A 24,245-nucleotide genomic window follows, 5' to 3' on the forward strand; every position below is an offset into this window, starting at 1 on the left:
CGAATATTTCAATTCACGCGTGTGAACGGCTCTTTCCGGATTAAGGCTGGGACTTGTCTCCAGCTGCTCGTCTCGTCACCCTTTTCTACCCTCCCTCTCTTTTCCCTTATATGCTTTTGATTTATTTTTATTAATTATTATTCTTAAAAAAAATAAAAAACCTTCCCCTCTGATGTATGCAACATTTACTGACAGGGCAACGTGACTTTTCACAACGGTTCTCCATGGGCACCAGTGGGCTGGAGAAAAGCTCTCTCCAAAAAAAAAAAAAACCCTCAGCAGGCAGAGCAGTCTGCCGCGCTCCCCGCTTCTTCCCCGGGGCAACCTTAGGGAGATCTTCTCCTTCTGTCCCTCCATCCCCAAAGTGCCAGGATCTTGCAGCTTGAATCCCTCCTCCACCTCCTTCAAGCTCAGAGGAACTTCTTTGCAGGAGACCTTCCCTCCTCTCCTTGACATGGCTCCAGCTCCTCCCAGGTCGCCTGCCACTTTTGCCCAGGCTGTGGGGTCCGCGCTCCTCTTCTTCCTCCTCCAAGTCGCTTCTGTCGAAGCGGATGGTGAGTCCTGCTCAGCCCTCTCTTGTCGCTCTCCTGCCATCCCCAGAGAGCTTAAGAGTTTGTGGATCACTGCGGGGGAGGTGGGGGGAATCGGGAGAAAGGATTTGCGAGATTCAAATATCTCGCAGTCAGCGTTGCACATCGCCAAAAGCAAAAGACTTTCAAAGGCTAAGATTGGACTGAACATGCAGAAGGGTGGGTTTTTTTTTAATGCTCTATGGGAAAACAGTAAAGCAAAACTTTATAATGCAATTCCGCAGCATGATTAGTGTAGATGCTAGATTTGGAAAAGTTTCCCTACAGCTTTGGCTTTTGCACATTGATTTGCAAAAAAGCATTTGGGATGCTGGGTTTTTTTTGGGGGGGGGCGTTATTGCAGGGAAAGGGGGTGGAGACACCAATCAGTGTGTGTGGTGCTGTTTACTCGCATTACTTTTTGGAATAAAGAGAAGGGGTCACATAGAAAAGCATGTACTGGATATTGAGGTGCATTTATGAAAGGGTTAAAACAAAAACGAAGTCCAAATATTAGCAGCATATTCCTCTTTAGGCTTTCTCCTGCCAGTTTCACCTCCTGTCTCTGCTGATGATATACTTGTGATAAAGGACCCACAGTGTGATGGTGTTGGAGACATTCTGATGGACCTGCATAATTTTCCCTCTCTCACACTCCCCAACCCCTATTAACGGTCTAGGCATATATATATTTATTTTCATATTCAAACTGCCTAACGGATTTATTTAGCGGTTGCTGTGTGATGTGAAGGGAGGGGAGGATCCCACAGAGAAAGAGCAGAGATTTTTTTTGACCAGAGCATTTCATTGGGAAGCTGTGTGAATTTGAGGTTTGCTTAGGCTGAGTCCCTAAGACAGAATAAATGCAAATTCTTTTTCTCAATTCTCCTTTTAATTTGACGGAACTGCACAGGGAAATTAGAATCAGTGGCAAGGCATGTCATGTTCATGCTTGGGAATTTAATTCTTCCACTCAAAATCGAGCGTGGGGTCTGAACTTTTCATGCCAAAGTCATCATGTTTTTTGCCCCAACTCAACCATTTTCCAGTTTTTAAAATCTATTTTAAAATCTATTTCTATCTATTATTTATTTATTTGTGTGCGGGTGTGTGAGAATATATATAGATATAACTAAGTAATTAGAAAAAAATATCATGGTGGTGTAGATTAAAATCATCAAATGATAAAATATGGAACAACTGACCAACACTGAATCAAATTAATGATATAAAAAATGCTTGTTTTCAGTTGTTTAGTAAATACTGGTAGCTACAGATTGGCCCCAACAGACTCAGGGGCTTTTCAAACTTACCATTTATAGCAGAATGTTTTCCATTTTTCTTTGAATTTTGGGGCATGTTGCCATACAAAGCAGCATAATTCAGCTAGTATTCCAGAGTGATGTGCTCAAAAAACTGCTTTTTATTCTACTGCGGAAATCTGAATTTTGTGAACGATCTAGAATGGATCCTCAGAATTTTTCTTTGTGTACAAGCATCCTTCTCCTTTGTGTGGAGGTTGCAGGGTGGTTTGAGAGACAACTGATTCATGCCACTGTCAGCGAGGTGTCAGTTTATGAGCCCAGTTCAGAGGAGACATATGACAGACGGATAAGGTACTCCTCATGCAGACAAAATGTCATCACAACAACCAGGCTTGCCATAGCTCAGGCAGACATCTAGTTCCTCTTCTAATCTCCTGTATCTCCACAAATTAAATAATGTGGAGCACTAGGCAGTAATTAATTTAAGAAGTCACGAAAGGACTATGCTCGTGTGCATGCTCATAACTCCATTATATCAGCTGAGGGTGCATGAGGGGTGTCGCTACAGCCTTTTTTCTCAGTTTGGGCACAGACCACCAATGGTGCAGAAAGGGGGCTGGACTAGATGACCCTGGAGGTCCCTTCCAACTCTACAATTCTTTGATTCTATGACTCACTCTTTAATAATGGGAACATTAGGTGCAGACTCTCCATGACAAATTCACTCTTAAAAATGTCAGATCAAACAACAAATATAAATTGTAAGTGTAGGAAAGACCCTGAGTTTGATGTCCAAGTATGCCGTCGTCCAAGTTTTACAGCTCTTGTCGGATGAGGCAAGTATAAGTTTTGAGGGGGGCGAATATAAACAGGAAAATACCATGGTCTGAGTGTTAATCCCTCCTCCCAGTATAAACTGGGGTTACCCACAACTTTTGCTAACATAAAAATAAATAAATGATAGGTTATTTTGTTAATGGCTCTTCCTCATCCTATCTGGTTTGGCCTTAGATACAAACAGGAGTGTAAATTGCTACAAGTCACTATATCTCTAGCCCTTTCTGATTGCTTAGTAATTTGCATTTCTGATGCTTAATACGTGTTCTGCATGCTATGCCCAATACACAGAAGTAAATTCCCATAGAATCTGCCAAATAAATATGCTAAGAAACAGGACCAGTTGCAATCTATCGATTTCAGTGGGGTTTTCTTGCATGTAAGCATGTTTTGGATTGCGACTTCTGGTTGCTGTCCTAATTGCATTTTTTAGGGAGTAATTTCCATTGTATGCAATGAAACACACTTACCGGTTATCTGTTATACAAGCACTAAATAAAAGCTTCTATCTGGTTAGAATATATTTCCTTTAGGTTGCAGATTTATTTAATAGGCAAAGAACGACAAAGTGTGAATGGAAAAGGTGAAAGTACATTTCTAGATTCATAAAACCTTTCGTTTTAATATGGCCTTTTCTGATGAAGTCACAGCATGAATTCTTCTGTTACAACTGCAGTCTATAAGGCTGTATGCAAGAGACTAAGGACATCCTCTAAACTGAAAGCTTTTTATAAGCATAATGTGAGGTTGTTAATGGTTTCTGTACAAGAATGAGACAGAGGGGTTCGCTAAAGACTTATTTCTTCTTTCACTTATAAAGTTTTATTGTAAGCCTTGGCTGACTCGCTGGAGGTTACTACAGAGTTGTTGGTTTTTTAAAAAAAATGAGTGTGAAATAAAATTGTAAGACTGTAAATTCTGCTCTCTTAGGACATTTATAGTGAAATACCAGCCTTTTGAATTTTTATGAATGGGCTTCATAGTCTTACTTCTGTGCAGGGGGATTTGCTTATGTACCCAAGACAATAAACACATGTTAAGTCTTTTGAAGGTCATAAAAAGTTATTCCAATTATATCATGACAGTCATAATAAATTGAGTCATATAAATTGCATATAAAGTTCTGCCGGGGCAACTGGAATAATGAAACAAATGGAAATAGAACCCGACTTTGAGAATCTAGGTGTAGTAGGTGGTGGTTGTTTTAACTCTGCTGATACCAGAGAGAAAAAACATGCATATCAGTTCATGCATATCACTGTGCGCAGATACACATTGACCCTGACAATCCATAATCCATGAGGGTGTGTGACGACATCTCTCACTGGGCTTGCCCCACTGCCAGCCATGTCCTAAGTCTAGAAAGGGCACTCCATTAGAGATCTGGCAACTATGCTGCAGTTTCAGGCGCCCAAGTATTAAAAAAGGTTGTGGCTTCTTGTTTTCCCCAGTCTCCTTTCAGCTCCCTTCCAACACCTCAGAGTAGTTGGGTGGTTGAAGCAGTAATCCTTGGTAAGTGCTACAATACTTCAGACCATCAGTCGACTTGGGCAACCTCCTTCCCCGTCTGTAGCCTATTGGCTCTGGCCAGATCCTCTGAAAAGGAGTAACCTGGAGTTGTTTGGGGCCCCACCTTTGCCTTTTAACATTTCATTTCAGTGCACCTACCCGGACCAGCTCCGTGGACTCTTATTTTTTTAAAAAAACAAAATTTATCTACCACTTGCTTGTGTTGTGTATGTATCAAATATATTCTGATGATATGCACTATCCAGACTCTTTATATTTTTAAAAACATCAACTTTACTTTCATAAACATATAACTTGGAAGAACATATTTGCAATCTTGTGCTCAGGTTTCCCCCTGTTAATGTTCAGGGATCTCCTCTGTCTGTTTCACTTCAGACAGATCACGCAAACCCATGCTGTCTTCAGTGGTATCCTGAGAAGTCTCTCTCGGCACCCGTTCTCCTTACACACGAGAGAGAGAGAGAAGCAGAAAATGCAGCTAGACCAAGTCGTCTCATGTCATCACATGCTGTGCTGTGTCTTTTGAATTGTAGGAAAATTGTTTGCCCTTGGTCCCAGGAACGGCTCCCAGATTCTGGACTTAGCAATGGCTCAGGAATCATGCTCTGCAGTAGGAGCTCGATTAGCCAGCAGAGAAGAACTAAGGAGAGCCATAAGAGATTGTTCCTTTGCTGTGTGTACCAGAGGCTGGCTGGCGGATGGCACAGTCGGGTAAGGAGGGTGAAATCTCCTCTAACCAACACACATGACTTATCTCCAGATAACAAAGTTGGGCTACTTTGTCAGGGGGCAGACTTTGGCCTTCCAAATTTCAGCGGTGCCCTGTGTGAGACCAGAATTCGACATGCCCCCCCCCCCGGCGCCTTTCGTTCAGCTCAATTCACACCATCATAGTTGTAGGCTTGGCACCCAGCATGGTGGAACCGCTCGTACCGCCCTTGAATCCGCCTCTGACTTTGTAATAGTAGAACTAAGAAACACTGGTTTTCAAGAGAGCATTTTGCCACTCGAGGTACCTGCTGCCCCCCCTCCCCCGATTTGTCTGAATGTTCAACCTTGCAAATTATGTTTAATATGGTCTATAAGCCCTATTTGCTTCCATTAGCCAGGTGCTTTATGAATTTGACCGTCAGATGTTAAAAACGAAAGGCGTTTGAAGTGCAACTGTACTTCAAAAGAAGGGACGTTGCTTCAAATGGGGGGGGGGAGGAATCTTTCCAACAGTACCCTGAGAATTTTCACTTGCTTGGCATATCTCCTCTACTGCACTGAAAAAGCAAAACACACTCTTCGCTCAATGATGTATTTCCACTTACACATTCTAACAGAGTCCTTGTAGATGCTTTTTTTTTTTTGCTCTTATGTCCAAATTGCCACCTCTCTGGCAAAATTTGACTGTGCTCGAAATTTAATAACCAGGCCAAAGATGGAGCTAAGCGGTATGAGGCAGGATAACACTCCCCATAAAGGAACTGGAAAAAATGATAATTTCGTTATCTACCACGTTAAAATGTGCTTTGATACCACCATGCGTTTATGAACCTAGAGTCTTAGGGAAGCTTCGTAAAGGCTGACCAAATCATGGGAGATCAGAATTCAGCACACGAGAGAGAGAGAGAGAATGACTTTTAAATGGGTGTTTCCCTGGATGTCCGGATACAAAAAGCGTAAGAGGGCATAAGAAGCTTTAATAGTTGCCATTGTTTAAAGGTGCAGGAGTCCTTTCCACTTTTGCATCTGGTCATTCTAATAATGTCTCCTGCTCAGATGCAGAGAGAAAGACAGCCTGAAGTATGATGGTATATGTTTCTTGCAATTCAGAAGGAGCACAGAAAACCCCACAGAATGTGGCATCATGCACAAAAGTCAGCTGCTTGCGAATCTCAGCTTTTATTTGTTTGTTGTTTTTTTAAAAAAACAACCCCAAAAACCAACCAACCCCAAAGAACATTGAGCAGGAGTCGGCAAACTTTTTCAGCAGGGGGCCGGTCCACTGTCCCTCAGACCTTGTGGGGGACCGGCCTATATTTTGGGGGGGAGGGAAATGAACGAATTCCCACAAATAACCTGGAGATGCATTTAAATAAAAGGACACAACATTAGCATTACCGTGTTTCTCCTAAAATAAGACGTGCCTCTAAAATAAGCCATGGCACGATCTTTTAAAGGCAAAAATATATAAGACATCCCCCCAAAATAAGACATGTTGGGGGTACCGGTACCTACCCGACCCAGCGGGAGCCAGCAAACGCAGCAGCGCGCGCCAAGCCCCAGCCCAGCGGGAGCCCCAGCACAGAGACGTGCCGAGCTCCGACTGAACGGGCCCCAGGACCCGGCAGCGGGCGGCGCACGAAGCCGCAGGACCCGGCAGGAGCCGGCAGCAGCCCCAGCCGCGCCGCGCCGCCCGAAGCCCAGGGACCCGGCAGCGGGCTCAGCGGGCGGCGCGCGAAGTGGCAGGAGCCAGCAGGAGCCGGCAGCAGCCCCAGCCACGACGCGCCGCACCGCCCGAAGCCCAGGGACCCAGCAGCGGGCTCAGCGGGCGGCGCGCGAAGTGGCAGGAGCCGGCAGGAGCCGGCAGCAGCCCCAGCCACGACGCGCCGCACCGCCCGAAGCCCAGGGACCCGGCAGCGGGCTCAGCGGGCGGCGCGCGAAGTGGCAGGAGCCGGCAGGAGCCGGCAGCAGCCCCAGCCACGACGCGCCGCACCGCCCGAAGCCCAGGGACCCGGCAGCGGGCTCAGCGGGCGGCGCGCGAAGTGGCAGGAGCCGGCAGGAGCCGGCAGCAGCCCCAGCCACGACGCGCCGCACCGCACGAAGCCCAGGGACCCAGCAGCGGGCTCAGCGGGCGGCGCAAGAAAGCCCCATACCATGCTCAATAAAAAAATAAGACATCCCCCGAAAATAAGCCGCAATGTGTTTTTTTAGAGAAAAAATAAATATAAGACGTGTCTTATTTTGGGAGAAACACGGTATATGCAAGAGCACCACGCAGGCCCCACAAATAACCCAGAGATGCATTTTAAATAAAAGGACACATTCTACTCAGGTAAGGCTCCCCCCCGACTCTCCCCTCCCTTCTCCACAGCCCCGGATCAGCCCCGGTGGCTGCTTACCTGTGTCTTGCAAGTGGCAGGGGCTGACAGCGGCGGGAAGATGAGCAGCATGCAGAAGGGCTCCAGAGATGGGCTGGCAGCAACAAAGCCCGAATTGAGTCTGATTATATAATAATAATAATAATAATAATAATAATAATAATAATAATAATTTATTATTTATACCCCATCCATCTGGCTGAGTCTCCCCAGCCACTCTGGGCAGCTCCCAATTGAATATTAAAACAATACAGCATTAAATATTAAAAGCTTCCCTAAACAGGGCTGCCTTCAGATGTCTTTTAAAATTAGGATAGCTGCTTATTTCCTTGACATCTGATGGAAGGGTGTTCCACAGGGTGGGTGCTGCTACCGAGAAGGCCCCCTGTCTGGTTCCTTGTAACCTCACTTCTCGCAATGAGGGAACCGCCAGAAGGCCCTTGGCGCTGGATCTCAGTGTCCGGGCTGAACGGTGGGGGTGGAGATTACAATGGCGGCCGCTCGAGCGCTAACACTGCTGCTGCTGGCACCAACAAAGCCCAGCAGCCCCCTTCCTCTCAGCTCTAGGCAGGGCAGGGAGAAGCCAGGAGGAGGGAGGAAGGAGGCACCGCCGAAAGTGCACGCTGGCACAGCCCGAACAATCAGATCCATGCCGATCCACGCAGCAATTCCCAGACCACCCGCAGGCCGGATCCAGAAGGCAACTGAGCCAGATCCGGCCCCCAGGCCTTAGTTTGCCTACCCATGACATTGAGCTGTGAACTGCCCTGAGATGTATGGGTATAGGGCGGTATAGAAATGTAATTAATAATAATAATAATAATAATAATAATAATAATAATAATAATAATAATAGCTCCAATTTAACACTTGAAAGTATGCAAACAATGGGAACTGAAGAATCAGAATCCGGAGGAATCACTTAATAATGCTCCCATTGGCTGCATCAAATGGCTTTAGTGCCCAGCAGAGCTCCTTGGCCTTCCTCATGGCTAGAACAAATTGTGCATTTTTTATTTAAAACTATCATGCATATTGGTTTATTTGCATCATTTAGAACTTTTAGTGCATAATTTAGGTTACCCTGCTGCAGAATATATTTCTTCAAAAAAGGGGGTGTAGATTACATTGCTCAAGCCTGAGTATTTTTCAGTCAGACAGGTGCTAACATATTCAATAATTCTTCCTAGATCAGGGGTTAGCAACCTTTTTCAGCTGTGGGCCCGTCCACCATCCCTCAGACCATGTGGTGGGCTAGACTAATGAACGAATTCCTATGCCCCACAAATAACCCAGAGATGCATTTTAAATAAAAGCACACATTGTACTCATGTAAAAACATGCTGATTCCTGGACCATCTGTGGGCTGGATTGAGAAGGCAGTTGGGCCGCATCTGGCCTGCGGGCCTTAGGTTGCCTACCCCTGTCCTAGATGCTATCAAGGGAGAGAATTCAGAGAGCCCCACTGATGCTTTGCCTAGAAACAATTTTGAACAATTCAATATAAGAAAAGTTTTAGTAGAGACTTGCATGTTATATCAGCGGCACTTTTCACATGAGCTAGCCCTGCCTTGGCTATTGGTAGGTCAGTATGATATGTGATGGCAGTCAAATCAGAGACATCCCAGTTTAAATTCATGGCATCCGTCTGCCCACCTGTCAGGTGTGGTCTATGGAGAATTGGACACAATTCAGAGCCTTACTAGCCCAGCTGCTGATCATCTTTTTGCCTCCTTCCTCTGTTTTAGGACAACTGTGTGCAACAGGACAGGCAGCAAGCCACAGAGCGTGAAAATTATTGATGTTCAGATTGAAATGGATCCCTCTCCAAGTGGCAGATACGATGCTCTTTGTGTGAAAGTTGAAGGTCAGCATTGGCGGACCACATAAATAATCACTACGGCAAGCCAAATCAAATACTTTTTCTTGTTCTTTCTGAAATGTCCATTAACAGTTGGGAAGGAATAATTTGCCACGTGCGTGAGATAGCATGGAAACAAACTGCGTCTTCTCAGCTGAGTATAGGCTCTTCCTGGAATATTTGTCGTGTTCATAAAAAAAAAGAAAAGGAAATATAATCTAAAAGCAGAGAGGTGTCCAGCCCTACAAACCAGCAGTCGCTCACAGGCCAGCCTGTGTTCCAGACCACATTGTGGCACTAAGCAGAGAACAAGGGTGGTGTAGCAAAGGATTTATAGAACAAAACCCCCCGATTTTGTATTTGCCTCTACCAAAAAACAAAACAAAACAATGCTCCAGAATAACACGAATTGCACATCATGCACAGATAGAATCGGTGACCTATATAAAGTATGCAAATCTATTCATTTTGCATAATTGATTAAGCAAAGAAATACACAGGATATTGAATCTGAACCCCAGACGCTTGCAAATCCAACTCTGATGCCACCTTTCCCAACTTTTGAACTTCCATCAGGGATTGCCTGCATATCTTTAAGCAGCAAGAAACAGAAACTTTTAGCATGGAAGGTGATGTTTTCTTTGACCTGAATCCTGTGTTCATTACAGCCATTTCTGTGGCTTGCAAATGCTCTTGTCTGGTTGCCATGCATGATTAGTTGAAGACAATCTACAGGTTTTGCTAAACTCTTACTTTCATTGGAGCTTTTTGGAAGATGTTAGGCCTAATTTCTGAAAACATCACCAATCAGTAACGTACATTTGGGTGACTAGACAGGCATAGTGAAATTGTTCTCTCAGTCTCACTTTGGATAAAAACACGGTACGCCTATGAGCTTATTTAAGTTTTATGTTTCCGGGATATGGAACTCCCTGCCACAATATCTCTGAGTTTCTTGATTCATTTTATTCTGTTCAACAAGTTTATAAACCACTTCACAGCATAAAGCCATAGAAATGGTGTACAGAGCAAAACCAGAATAAAGCACAGAAACTCTAAAAGCAATAAAATCAATCCAGCATACTCCAAAAGCTCTGTGAGTTCATCAACACAAACTTTCCCCCACTGCTACTATTCCCTTAGAACACCTTTAAAGATTTCCTGTCACTTCTTGGTACAATAGGCTTAGTCATGAGATGGACACTAGCACCGAAGAAAGATTGAACTAATATTGATTATTATAGGGATATTATGTACAAAAGGAAATACTGACATTTACATTTGGGTCTTAAATGTGCTTGATGACAGTTTATGAAGTCCCGAGAGTATGTGATTATCCCAAAACTCTCTCTCACAGGACAGCTACCGTAAGTCCCAATGTCTAACTTTCTAATGGACAAGTCTAACTGACAATTAACTGCCCTTCTTCCCTGACAAAACCTTCAGGCCATCAGAGTCTGCTGTTTCTCAGACCAAACTAAATCCAGACTTCATCTATAAATCTTAAAAGCGATTGCCTCTTCCCTTTCAGAACTTGTTGTCTGTTAGCACCGAAGGAGAAAGCCAGGAGTGGGCATTTAGACTGAAGATACATTGTCCCCCGCTCCTTAACTTTCCTGTATATCTTTTTCCCCTCTGTAATTGTTCTTAGAAAGAAACTTTGGAAAGACTTGTTGCACTGATAGCCTGAACTTTCCCTATTCCCTCCATGTTTGAGTGATTCATTTGGCCGCAAGACAAGCAAGTCTCTATTCCACAAGTTGACTACAACTTGTTACCATTGCAGAAAATGCAGTGGTTTAGCCCAGGAATGGAAATTCGGATTTTGCCAGGTGAATGTCTGGCACAAATTCCTCATCAAAAAATGACAGATTATGTAACCTGGCCTTCTCTTAGCAACAAAAGAGGTGGTGGTGATAGTGGGAGAATCACTAGAGGCTTTTAAATACAAACGTAAACCACATTAATTTAGACTAAAATAGCAAACAGAACCGAGTTTGTTCTGTACAATGCTTAGACTGTTCGTAAGGCTTTCCCATGACAGCTTTCATTTCTGCAATTTTTCTTCTCTCCCGCCCATTTTGAGCATTGAGTTTAGTGGACAGTGAATTTCCAATTATCTAGTGACGTCAAGTAAAGTCATAAATTAAGTTATTCCAACTAGCCCTAGATTGATTTTGTCACCAGTGGTATACGAGATGAGCTTTATTTGGATGGACTTGCACTTTTTATCTCCCAAGATGTCATTGTGACGATCCTCCCTCCTCTATTACTAACAGTGTGCTGAAGGAATTCAGTTATTGTTCAAACAACCCACTATTCCTTCTTTCTCCCAAATAAACTCCCTGTTTTTATATGGGTTTGCTAGTACATAGAGTACATTTCCAGCTTTCCAAATAACGTGGCTCTGTATCTTTAAAAACTCCAGGCAAATGTTTCAGGAACAATCTTGTGCCCTCAGTAAGGTTTCCCTCTCAACTCAGGTTCACCTCAGCAGCTGTTTGCCTCAGCACTTTAGCTACTTTGTGGCACTCTTTTCCCTCCACTTGCCTCCTCTGTGCGTGACTGTGAGATGCAAACTATCCACCTGCTCCTCAGGCTCAGTTTTATCTCCCCTCTTCAGTGACCACCCTTTTGAGTTTAGATACGTTGCTGGAATGAGGAGGAACATCCAATTTGACACAACATAGATGAAAGCTTTATTTAACTGGAGAACATGTATATTTCTTTATGGTTTCATTTGTTTAAACTCTTAGTTCATCATCTTCTTTTCATATAACACAGACTTCTTAATACAGCTCCTGCATCCCTCTCCAACACTCTACTCCCCACGACTCCCAACTGCCATTTAGAATCCCATCAAGCTCCGCCTCCCAAGGAACACCTGCCTATACTGGGAGTGATAGATTAACCCATGATGAACTGGAATCATCATCAGGCACTATTCCGCCACAGTCATCACCTACAAAAATCTGTGAAACCCCACTTCTCCCAGGTTTCATTTCCTATTAAAAAAAATAAGATGAAAATGTAGAGTATACAAATGGGACCTGAAACAAAAAATTGCAGCACTGAGTCCACTGGGTCAGGCATTTTAGTCACCCCCCCTTTTTTTCATTTCCCAAGCCCTTCAGCTAACCAGATACTTAAATGTGTTTGCTTCCTGCTTGTTTATATCTCCTTAGGCAAACCATGTGGAGACCCACCTTCCTTTCCTCACACAGTTCTCCACGGCCACACCGGGTTTGAAATGGGTGACGAGCTGCACTATGTCTGTGCTCAGGGATATGTCATGAGTAACAAAGATGCTGCTTTCACTCTGCTCTGTCACACCTGTGGGGAATGGTTTGGTCAAGTCCAAGCTTGTGTCAAAGGTGAGTTCTATTGACTCAGGATATCACATCTTAATTTTTTTTGGATTGTCCTTCAATGTCCTAATGCAAACTTGCAGTGGATCTCCACATACAGGGTTATCAAAGAGGATCTGATGACAATGTACATAGTCCATATACAAATTATTATTATTATTATTATTATTATTATTATTCCCCCGCCCATCTGGCTGGGTTTCCCCAGCAACTCTGGGCAGCTTAAAAAACAAAATAAAAACATCAAGCATTAAAAAACCTCCCAATACTGGGCTGCCTTCAGATGTATTCTAAAAGTGGTACAATTCTTTATCTCCTTGACATCTGAAGGGAGGGCATTCCACAGGGAGGGCGATCACTGTTGAACAAATAAAAACATGAAATAAAACTAAAACAGATAAACTACAAGTATGTGAATACAGCGGTACCTTGGTTTCCGAACCTAATCCGTTCCGGAGGACCGTTCATGTTCTGAAACATTCGAAAACTGAAAACTCAATAACCAACAGCTGGGCCTCCGGATCTTGCACTCAGCGGAAGCTGCGTGGCCTGTTCGACTTTCGAGGTGTGTTTGAAAACCAAAGCATTTACTTCCGGGTTTACGGCGTTCGAAAACTGAAAGGTTTGTCAATGGAGACGTTCGAAAACCGAGGTACCACTGTATATGGAAGGTAGAGACTAAAATTGTATACAGTGGCTATGAACTCGGGTTAAGAACTTAATTTGTTCTGGAGGTCTGTTCTTAACCTGAAACTGTTCTTAACTTTAGCTAAGGGGGCCTCCTGCTGCCGCCGCCACACAATTTCTGTTCTCATCCTGAGGCAAAGTTCTTAACCCGAGGTACTATTTCTGGGTTAGCAGAGTCTGTAACCTGAAGCGTCTGTAACCCAAGGTACCACTGTATACCATAGACATAATGCCTCCTGATATTGTTAAACTACAAATGCCCATTGTCCCTGACCATTGGTCACCCTGGCTGGGGCTGATGGGACTCTAAGTCCAACATCTTGAGGGTTACATGTTTCTACATCCCTGCCATACATGCTGGGGATCCTGTCCTCTGTCCTCTCTAAGGGCTGGGCAAATGAGCCAGAAACCTGGTGTTCAAGGCTGCAACCCGTGCTAGAAACCATATGCTGGGGGAAGAAGACAGCCTATTCTAGACACTGCAGAGGGCTTCCCTTGGGTTGTGATGGTCAACTAGTCTCAGTAGTTATTTACACCATGGCTCAAGCTTTCTCTTTTAACAAGTGATCTTTAGGACAGTATAATCACGTAGCATCCGAGTAACTGAAAAGGGGCAACGTGAAGAGGATTCTAGTAAGTTGTCTCACGCAGAAAGATGAGTCCCTGTTAGCATTTGTGAGAAACAATTGTTATTTGCAAGTGAAATAACAGATCTTGACATGAGATATGCTCTTCACTGTGCGCTCAAAAGCATGATCATGCAAAACACAGCTGAGCTGGCCCATCCTTAAGCAGCTGAAAGCTTTAGTGTAGAGAAGGTATCCTGTCTTGTATCTGATGTTTCCAGGGATCAGTGATGTCCCGGGTGCTTAGCTCACTGACACACTGCTGTATAGTGAAGACTCTATAACTGGTTGGGCAGTGTGTTATTTCCGGAACGCAGTCCCTAGGCTCAAGCCAAATGCCTTATGCGTCACAAGTTGTGAAGCATGAATACATTGGTTCTTGGAGCTGTTTCCTTGACAAACGACAGTTAGAAGGTATCCAGAACATTTCTATATTAGGTAGCAGAGGAACACGACTCTGAGGAGGAGGAAATTAAAAAGGGAGCAGAAAGAGTTCAGAGAAGAGATTGTACAATTGATCCTGAATATAAAATATATAGTGCGCAAGGGAAAAAATGAGGACAAGGCGTGAATGAATAAGGGGCAAGATATTCTTTTGGATCTGCCATGTTGTCCTTGGGGAGTATTGCTTGGGCTCTATAGGTTCTCCAGCATGGGATCCCCTAGGATTGATTCTGTCCCCCATGCTGTTTAACACTTGCATAAGACCACTGAATGGTCATGTGGAGTTCTCAAACGTGTTGTCACCAGTATGCGGATGACACACCACTCTTTCTTTTCATTTCCTGTGGGTGAGAAAGCGGATGTGCTGAATCGGTGCTCAGTTTCAGTAATGGAGTGGATGAAGGCCAACAAAATGAAACTTAATCCATACAAGACTGAGATGCTGTTAGTGGGTGGTTCTTCTGTCCACCTGAGTGATGTGCTGGCTCCCTCTAAAGGATCAAGTTTGTAGTTTGGGGGTTCTTGAGGCACAGTTAGTCTCAGCAGTGCAGAGTGCCTTCCACCAGTCTTGAGGTATACCCTGGTTACCTCAAGATTGGACTATTTCAATGTGGTTTTGGAAACACTGCCTGTCTCTATGTTTCTGAGCCCATTTAACTTTTAAAGCTCATTATGGCTTCGGACCCCAATATTTTCAGGAATCTTCTCCTGATATGAACCTACCTAGACCCATAGATCTTCACCTGAGGCCCTTCTCTGGGTCCTTCCTCTGAGGGAGGCTCCGAGGATGATGGCGAGGGAGAGAGCCTTCTCAGTTGTAGCTGACTTGTGGTACGCCCCCTGGCGCCTTCACTGATGTCTTTTTGGTGCCAGGTAAAAACTTACCTTCTCCTCTAGGCCCTTGATGGATTGAGTTGATTATGTTTTACTAGTATCATGAAGCCCGTTAAAATAACGGGTGCTAAAGCAGACCTGTTGCTCTAGCAACCTTGGGGACATGCGCAGAGCTGATGAAGCGGCGGGTCTGCGCTCCAAGTCCCAACGGATAGAACTGACCCGATGGGGTGGGAGTTAGGAGAAGGCCTCGCTTTCTTTCCTCCTCCACCGAGGCCATCAAGCGGCCCTACGAATTCCCTTCCCGGACCTCCTACCTCAGCCCGGCTTGAGCACCGCAGCGGCCTGCCCGCCTCACTCTCTCTCCCACCGGCATCGCTCCTCGAGCGGATGAGCCGCCAAGCTGGGACCGCCTCTCCCGTCAGGGCCTACAAAGAAGCAGCAGCAGCGCCCGGCAAAGGGGGACGGGCAGTCCTCGTGCCCACCCCGCCGCCTCAGCCTGGCTCGTCTCCTTGCCGGGCCGAGCAGGCACCAAGCTCCCCTCTCCGAAATGTCTCTGTGCTCCAAGTCCCAACGGCTGTCCGTGGGGCACATGCACAGTAGCGCAATCCCACAGACACAGGGACTAGACACAGAGACACTTGTACTTTATTATATAGGATTGTTAGTGTACTGACAAAGCTTCCTGTTGGGGTGGGAGTATGCTCTGAATTACAAAAATATTCATGTTTTATATGGCTATTCTTTTTCCTATATGTCAATTTTTAAAATGCAAATTGCGCTGATACCTTCTGAGGTAACAAACAGCTAAATCATCATCAGAATCAGCACCACAACAACAATTTCCACCTGTTGCTCCCACCCCCAACATTTCCAGTATTAAGTGAAGTATTTGTTACATTCAGAATAAAGAAAGGATGAGTCCCTGGCAGCTACTTGAGTTACAGCCTAGAGTGATATCTGGCTGGCATAGTTTCACATTGCTTTTATATAATACCTCAGTGAGATTTTAATAGGGGTAAACATGTGGAGGCTATTCAGAACTGTCTCTGAACTCTGACATTCTCCCCTTGCACCTCAAACCAGGCAATACTTAAGAAGGGCTGAGTTAGTCATTCCACTTAGCGGTCTAATAGCCCTTTAAATTAGATTTATGTAATTATGAAAGCAATTTTTAGTCCTGTTTCCTGTCTTTTGCTCTGGAAGTCTGTGGCTTCAAAAATAGTAGGCCAAATCAGTGTAGGTTTTGGCCTCAGCAAAACCAAATCAACATATGCCAGCTAAGAAATGACCTTATAAAGCCACATCCTGATACCAGCATTTATTTCTAAGAAACATAAAAATAACTTAATCCAAATGGTACAGTGACTAGACTTGCAGACACAATAACTTTCATAAGAGTTTCTTTGCTTTCCCCTCTATTTCTGTTATGGTGCACAATGTTGTTCAATCACTAAAGTCTAGGATTGAAAGTGAATATTTTAGAATTTCCTTGTCAACATCACAGTATTTTTTCTAAACTACCAGACCTCGAAAAAGTTATTTCTGGCAGAACTTTCTGTCTTCTTCAGGGGAAAAAAATATGGTAGCCATGATACAACCAAGACAAGTAAAAGTGAACAAGCCTTACAGTTTGGAAAGGAATGAAAGTGTGCATTTGTTAGAATGGTTGCTTCACGATATAAGATGCTTGGAGAGTTTATTGGACCAGAATGTTTTAGGTTAACAGCAAAAAAAGAGAGGGACCACAATAAAAATCCTATTTTTGGTTATTCCAGGGTTAAACCACAACTGCAAAGCCCATTATTAATTCTGTTCTGTATGAATTCTACTCCCCAGATATGAAATTCAGCAACCAAACTATGGGTTGTATCCAGTTATATTGAAAGTAGACCCGTTGAAATTAATGGACTAAATTAAGTCATATCCGTTTTTTTCTGTGGGTCTACTAGGACTAACATTAAATCCTCTGAATTTATGTTTTATTCACATTTATATACTTTTATATTGCTATTCTGGTTTTAGGTTGTGTTTTTGCTTTAAGGTTTCCATTGTATGATGTTTGTTTTTTGGACTGTACCATGTCAAAAACACTGTACAATTGCGGGTTGTGTTCTTCAAACATCTGGCAAATAATAATTCTGGAAAGATTGGGGAAATAGTGTTGTGGGATGAAAATGAAGGATAGCTCAGGGTCCGGTTACAAAGACACAGAAACAATTACTTGTTACTTCAGATATTTTGATCATGAAGCAGTTATACTGGGTGTTAGCCTGCCTGGTTTCTATCACCCAGGCTAGGTTTCTTTCAGTCACTGGCTCTTCCTCTCACAGCAGTCAAATTCCATGAGCATTTCTGTGATCTACAAAATGGTAGTACCTCTATGAAAGATCATGGCAGACCAGAGATGTACTGTAATCTGAACAAGGGACTTCCTCCAGCTGACCAGTTTATTGAGCATTCATCCAGATATATGCAAAACTTACTGTTTTGTGAACTGCAATGAAATGGAAGAGTTATTCCCAGTGCTTTCCCCCCCGGGGGTGGGGCGCAGGGGTACACATACACCTAAACATTTTGTGAATCTAACGGGAGAAGAAACTTATAATTTTTAGTTTCTTCTCTAGCACGGTGAATCGTCAGTTCTGTTGCTACTCCCATGGCAGCCTCATTTCCTTTTCCAGTGTTTCCTGAGTCTCAGGCGGAAGCGAGCGTTTAATGTGCGAAACAGTGTGGAATGTGGATGTGTGGTGTTTTACTGATGAAAGTTTGGCCTCACTAAGGGGCAGTATTCCAATATGAGTAGGAATATTACTATTTTTCATCATCATGAGGTAATGCATACTCTTTGTACTTTTGTCCATTTACTGTATTCATTTCCCCCCGATTTGAACTATAAAACGGTGATTTTTCTTGAGTAAAAATGAGAGTACCCCTAAACATTTTTTTAATAGAAAAAAAGCACTGGTTATTGTCAATTCAGACTGGAGGTCTCATCTAGTTCAGCAGCCAGCCAGATGTTGCTGGGATGCACATGACTTTACTCACAACAGTTTACAAGCAAAGCGCATCACATTCAGTACTTCACTGATATTTACTACTAAATGCAAAAATGTCTGGAGTAAATGATGTGCAACCATCCTAGTACAAATCCTACCCACATTTTTTCCTTGCAAGACAAGGCAGGAGCCAGAAAAGCCCCATACTGCCAGAGTGGTATATCCCTAGCAGAAAAGGACACTATTTCCCCTTCCTCTCCTGTCATCCCTCTGGGATGGTGCAGAGGAGAACCCTCTGGGCAGGAGCACATAAATGCCGGCTGGAAAACTGTAAGCAAAGATGTTTAATACTCTCTGCACATGTCTTCTGTTTGACCTTTTTCAACAAATCTGTATCAATAGATGAAAAAAGAACAAGCGAGATGAGAAAGAATAAGTTAGAAGTTATATCAGGCACCCCCAAACTCAGCCGTCCAGATGTTTTGGGACTACAATTCCCATCATCCCTGACCACTGGTCCTGATAGCTAGGGATGATGGGAGTTGTAGTCCCAAAACATCTGGAGGGCCGAGTTGGGGGTGCCTGAGTTATATGGTAATTATTAAGATGAGTAGTAATATTAATTAGGAGGGAAACAGATTGGATAAGAAAACACTTGTGGGGAAAAGAAGGGATTGAAAGCATACCATTCCTGCTGCCTAAATAAGTTACATAACTCCTTCAGGCTTTTGGTTTGGTACTTGTTCATTTTAGTTCAGAGACCTGATTGTACAGTTGCTTTCTGGGGATAATTTGGCATAACATTTAGAGGCTAGGATTTGGAGACAGAGGACAACCTGGAAATAGCAGCAGTTGCCGATATCCTCCTCCCAGAGCATTCATCTGCCCCCACTGCTTTTCCATCATCAGGAAAAGCCAGGAGATGTGAACAGTCTAATTGTACATGTGAGGAGATGTCCCCTCCTCCCTGGGCCTAAGCCAACTAGCACTACCTGGCCATGGGTGTTTTAAGAATGCCAGAAACTGCATTACCAGAAGCTCCTTTTGCTTGTCTAAAAGTGACTATTCAACCATCCTACCATGCTCACTAATGCAGACTCAGAATCCTAGCATTGTGGAGTTGAAAGGGACCCCAAGGGTCTTTGAGTCCAATCCCCTGCGATGCAAGAATCTCAACAAGATCATACACGACAGATAGTCACCCAACCTCAGCTTAAAAACCTCTGAGGAAGGAGAGTCCTTCTAGGGAGTCCGTTGAACAGCTCTGACTGTCAGAAAGGTCTTCCTGGTGTTTAGTCTCCTTTCTCGTAACTTGGATCCGTTGGTTTGGGTCCTAGTCTCTGAAGCAGAAGCACCTCAGTTGTGATTCAGTCCTACTTCCGGTTTCACCTCCTGTGCCATAGAAGGCACTGCCTGTCTATTCAGGACCACATTTCATAACACTGGGTTGCTAGGTAGCACACATACTGGGGGGGGGAGGGGCTGGGGCATTGTTCCCTATGGAACCTTCCAAGAGCAGCAGTTGAAACAGCCACATCAGTAGGCATATGTGAGAGACCTGGAGAAAGGACACTTCACATCATTTTCTATCCCCAGCCTTCATATAAACCTTAATTTTATTCTGTTATGATGTGAGCTGGTGAAAGAGCTTTGTGATAATCTGGTGCCAGAAACCCCGCCCCCTCCTTAAATTGTTATTTTGCCGTTTCAGATGAAACTGAGGGACATATCGATTATGAAGACAATTTCCCCGATGACCGATCTATTTCTACCGAAGAACATGAACACAATGCCAAAGAGGCAGAGGAGAAGGAAAATGAGCAGGAGAAAACCACCCATGATGGGGAGACCCAGTTTGCTGACGACGACAACCACATTGGCATGAAAACTGCATATAACAAGAAAGGCACCAAAATGATATACGAAGGTGAGGACTTCCCCATTGGACCCGCCATTGTGAACAATGATACAAAAGCAACAAAAAGTACAGACTCTCATACAGATGAGTCCTGGCTAGATGGTTACCCAGTCACTCAAGAAGCTGTAGAAGAAGTCAACGAGGAGGAATGGGATAAAATTGATGGATCTATGGGAATGGAATATGACATTGGCACTGACCAGCTGAACCATGCTGATGTCAGGAAGACAGGCAGCATCCCAGAAAAGGATTTTGTGCAGGCTGGAACAGTCCCGTCACTGACACACACTGATGGGAGCAAAAGAATACTAGGGACTCTAACACCAACCATTGTTCCAGAGAACGTCAGTGTAAGCAAAGATGACAACACCATGTATGTCTCAACAACACCTATGGGACTCATCACTCAAGAGTTGTCATCCGTAACCACACCCACGAGCTTGAATTTGGCCACACTGGAGACTTCTACAGTTTTCCATCTCCTTGACCCCATTCCCTTGCCAGAGGAAGTAGATCTGATTACCTCCTCCATGCAAGTAGTTACCACTATACCTTCTCAAAATAGCTTTACTGATACACCAGATGTCATTGAGGGAGAAGCTTTGACCTATGGACTTGGTGGGAAGCCTTTGAGCACTTTTGAACCATGTGTGGGAGCAAGTTGTTCCAGTTCTGGTAAAGATCCCATGATAGCCATTGGGGTGACTGTTGTATGCCTAATTGTGCTTGCTTTGGTCTTGGCAGTGTGGTGCTTCAAGAAACGGCAACAGAAGACCTCTGTTTATAAGTTGAATGGGAAGGATCATGCTAGGCAGCAGCTGCAACAGATTGAAATGCAGAAAGTCTAACCTAGCTGTATACGTTATTATTGGAAAGAAATGCATGGAGGAGAGACATGGAAACTGACCGAACAAATGGATACTAATGTCCACTAGTTCAGAAAGAAGACCTGTGTATGGAACAGCAGGACCTGCACTAACTGAAATCACAATTTATTGTGATATCGGGATTAATTCGGATATCTATCGTTTTTAACCACCTTGAGGATTGCCAGGGCTGATTCACAGAAGCATATTTTATCTCTTGATGAGTATATATGGCGGTGACTTGGTTTTCTGAAATCGGTAGTCTGTGACAGACATGGTGGACAGAGTTTTCTTATGGGTGTGTAGTGCCTATCCTAGATGCAAGCTAGTCAAATGGCAAGGCCATAATCTGACAACTGACACATCAAATCCCTTAAGATGGCAGGATGGACTTACAGAAACTGCTTCTTGCATTAAAAATATCAATGCAATTATTCTCTCTCCTGTGTTAAAACGGGTCACACAGCCCAATGACACATTTGAAAGAAGCTCTATAGAACAGGGAGACAATCTGTGTGCAAAGTGGAGGGGATTTATTTGTAATATTTGCCATTTTTAAGGTAAGGATTAATTAACCCATAGACAGTTGGTACTTGCCATGTTCTAGAGATTTACAGATAGAATTTTTCTATCTGCATTGCTCGACCACTGCTCCAGTTTATTTCAGCGGATTTGTACTATAGTAGCTCTACCCTTCAATGGATTAACTGTGTGTAGGGGGCCGATCACAATGGACTGTTAGCTAGAAACATGACATTATTGAGCTGTTTGGATTTTATTACCGGTAGTTGTTTTAATATCTAGAAAGAAGAGTCTTTTTTCTATTTGTAGGAGAGTGTAGACACAGAGGGGATCATGATAGAATGGACTTTAATTAATGATATACGACTAGACATCATTAATGTTTAAAAATAAACCAGCATTGTCAGTATTCCACCCACTCTATAGAAGTGCTCTCTTAAGAAGTAGATAGAAGATCTCACACCACTTTGCCTGCAAACTATCAAAGACTATTTAGGGTTTTCTCCTCCCCGCCCCAGGGCAATGCTATCTTTGCAACGAAATTGGGTGTCTAATTAATAAATTAATTATGCAGCCAATAGTACATGGTCTTTGGGAGTGCATTTGCCATCTTATTTCATAGAAAGTGAAAACTTCCATTCTTTAGTTCAATCTGGGTCGGTTTAGAGTGGCTGAAGTTCTGATGTAGACAACGTATGTTATCTGTTGCTAAAGATGCCATACCATGACAGACTAATAGACGGGTTCAAAAGTCACACCATGGCTAAGGCAGAAATCTGAACTCCATTTACCAGGGAGTAAGCCCTGCTGAATTCAATAGGACTTACATCTGAGTAGACATGGTTAGGCTCATGCTGTAAGTCATTATTTCCCCTAATACGGTGATGCCTATTATAAGGCAACAAAATGCACAAGAAAATGAAGCTGAACCCCCTTCTGAAAGCATATATTAGTGCCCATTATTAATATGCAGTTACCCACAGTTACAAATGCAGCCACACATAAATGCTTCTTTGCATGTTATGTGTGAATGCACATAAAGAACAAAAATATCTTGGGTATGGTGACTGCATGGCCAATTCTACCATTTAATCTAGCAGAAGACATTTTTTTGGGGGGGGGGTGGCGGACTGGGAGTCTCTACTACTAATTTGGGCATGTTTTCAGCATGATATTCAAATAAAATTATTAATATACTCTTATGTTTCTTAAATGTCTGTCATTGTAAATTATTATATTGTCCTGCACTGGCTTCGCAAAAAACCCCCCCAACAACAACCACCACCATTTTGTTTGTACGTGATCTAAACAGTTTTACTCCACCTTGCCATGAAGGAATGCTATAAACCTGAGCCTATTGCAAATTTTTACTTAATTAGATAGATGAAATATTGTGACTGTCTGTGAGGAATGTTCCAAAAGTGAGGAAACGTTGGGGAGAACCTCTCACTTTAGTTCTCAGCCTGCCATTCAGTTTCAGTACTGTTCCAAGTATTTCTGAAACAATGCCATGCAATTAACATCAAGACCTCTAAAATGTATATGCTTGCTACAATCTTGGGAGATTTCCAAGTTGCAGACTGCAGAATGAAAATAACACTGCAATGTTAAATAGGTCAACTCGGAAGTAAGACCCACTGAGTTAAAGGAAAGTGCGTATGTTAGAACGTCAGTCTCATATACTTGGAGAACTCCATATGACACGGATGACAATGGAAGACATACGCTTGGGGAGGAAGGCTTTTGATTGTGGCCAACATACGAAGCTGGTATGAAATTATACTGCTTAAATTGATTTAAACTTGTTCTGTTATTTAACAGGAAATGCTCTGGGCTTTAAATTAAGATACCCAACTCTGCGTCATGTTCTTAAATGAAATAATGCTCACTAAAACAATAAGAATGTCAAAAATAAATGGAAAGATATTTTGCGCAAATTGTACAGTATTCCAGTATTCTTGGGCAAAATTCAGTAGTCTTTGTATTACTCACAAAAAGGCCAAAGAGATACATTAACAGGAAGCTTATGAAGAAAATCTAAATAAATGAGCAAGAAAGGGAAATGGTCATGTTTATATGCATATGCTGTGTTTTCAACAAAATCAAAACAAAATGATTGTGGAAATACCAATCTTTCCTTCAAATCTGTTGTTCAGAAATAAATGAAGGAGTATTATTATTATTATTACTGTAGATGATTAGCTAGTTCCATTTGTAATATTTTTGCATCTGTTTATACTTGTACCCAGGATGTTGTTTGTTTATCTGTGTAATTACTTATTGGGAAGCTATTAACAAAAGGATAGCCATGTAAAAAGTGACTTAAAATAATTTAGTAAGATGACTGCATTCAGCCCATCAGCCACCTTGACATTTAATTGATTTTACCAAGCTGAGGTGAGGGGTAAGAGAAGGAATACATATCTCTGAGGTTAGGAAATACCAGAAGGAAAGGAAGAATTACTGTACTTACAGGAGTGGTTTTCAAATTTTATTCCATGAAATCTTTGATTTCTTGGAAGCTTCAGCGATTCAATGGCATAGTTCATATGTAATGTTAAGGTACAAGTTGTGCCACAGGCAATCAAACAATCAATGATGGCTTGCTTTTCCCAAACTTGTTTTGTTTTCCAGCTGCTCTTGCCTTGTACTTTTAGTCTAGCAGGTATCTGAGGTGGGGTGGCTAAACAAACCAAGGTTAAGGAAAGGTGATGGATTTGTACCCTACACCAAACCATAGTTACAAGGTCCATAAACCAACAACAAATTATGGCTTTTGACTGTGGTTTGTTGATCATAAACAAACCATTGCTAAGATAACTGGGGAGGG

The 24,245-nt window shown here is 43.2% G+C and overlaps 1 protein-coding gene across 1 annotated transcript; it reads left to right on the plus strand.

The window, feature by feature from the left end:
- On the plus strand, positions 1-22,530 carry SUSD5 (sushi domain containing 5). The gene is made up of 5 exons (XM_035130311.2): positions 1-554; positions 4,735-4,912; positions 9,039-9,157; positions 12,337-12,525; positions 19,821-22,530. Exons 1-5 carry the CDS (start codon positions 455-457, stop codon positions 20,873-20,875), a joined length of 1,641 nt encoding a protein of 546 aa, XP_034986202.2. The 5' UTR covers positions 1-454; the 3' UTR covers positions 20,876-22,530.
- The last annotated feature ends 1,715 nt before the right edge of the window (positions 22,531-24,245 follow it).

This window comes from Zootoca vivipara, chromosome 12 (assembly GCF_963506605.1).
Source record: "Zootoca vivipara chromosome 12, rZooViv1.1, whole genome shotgun sequence".
Lineage (NCBI taxonomy): Eukaryota > Metazoa > Chordata > Lepidosauria > Squamata > Lacertidae > Zootoca > Zootoca vivipara.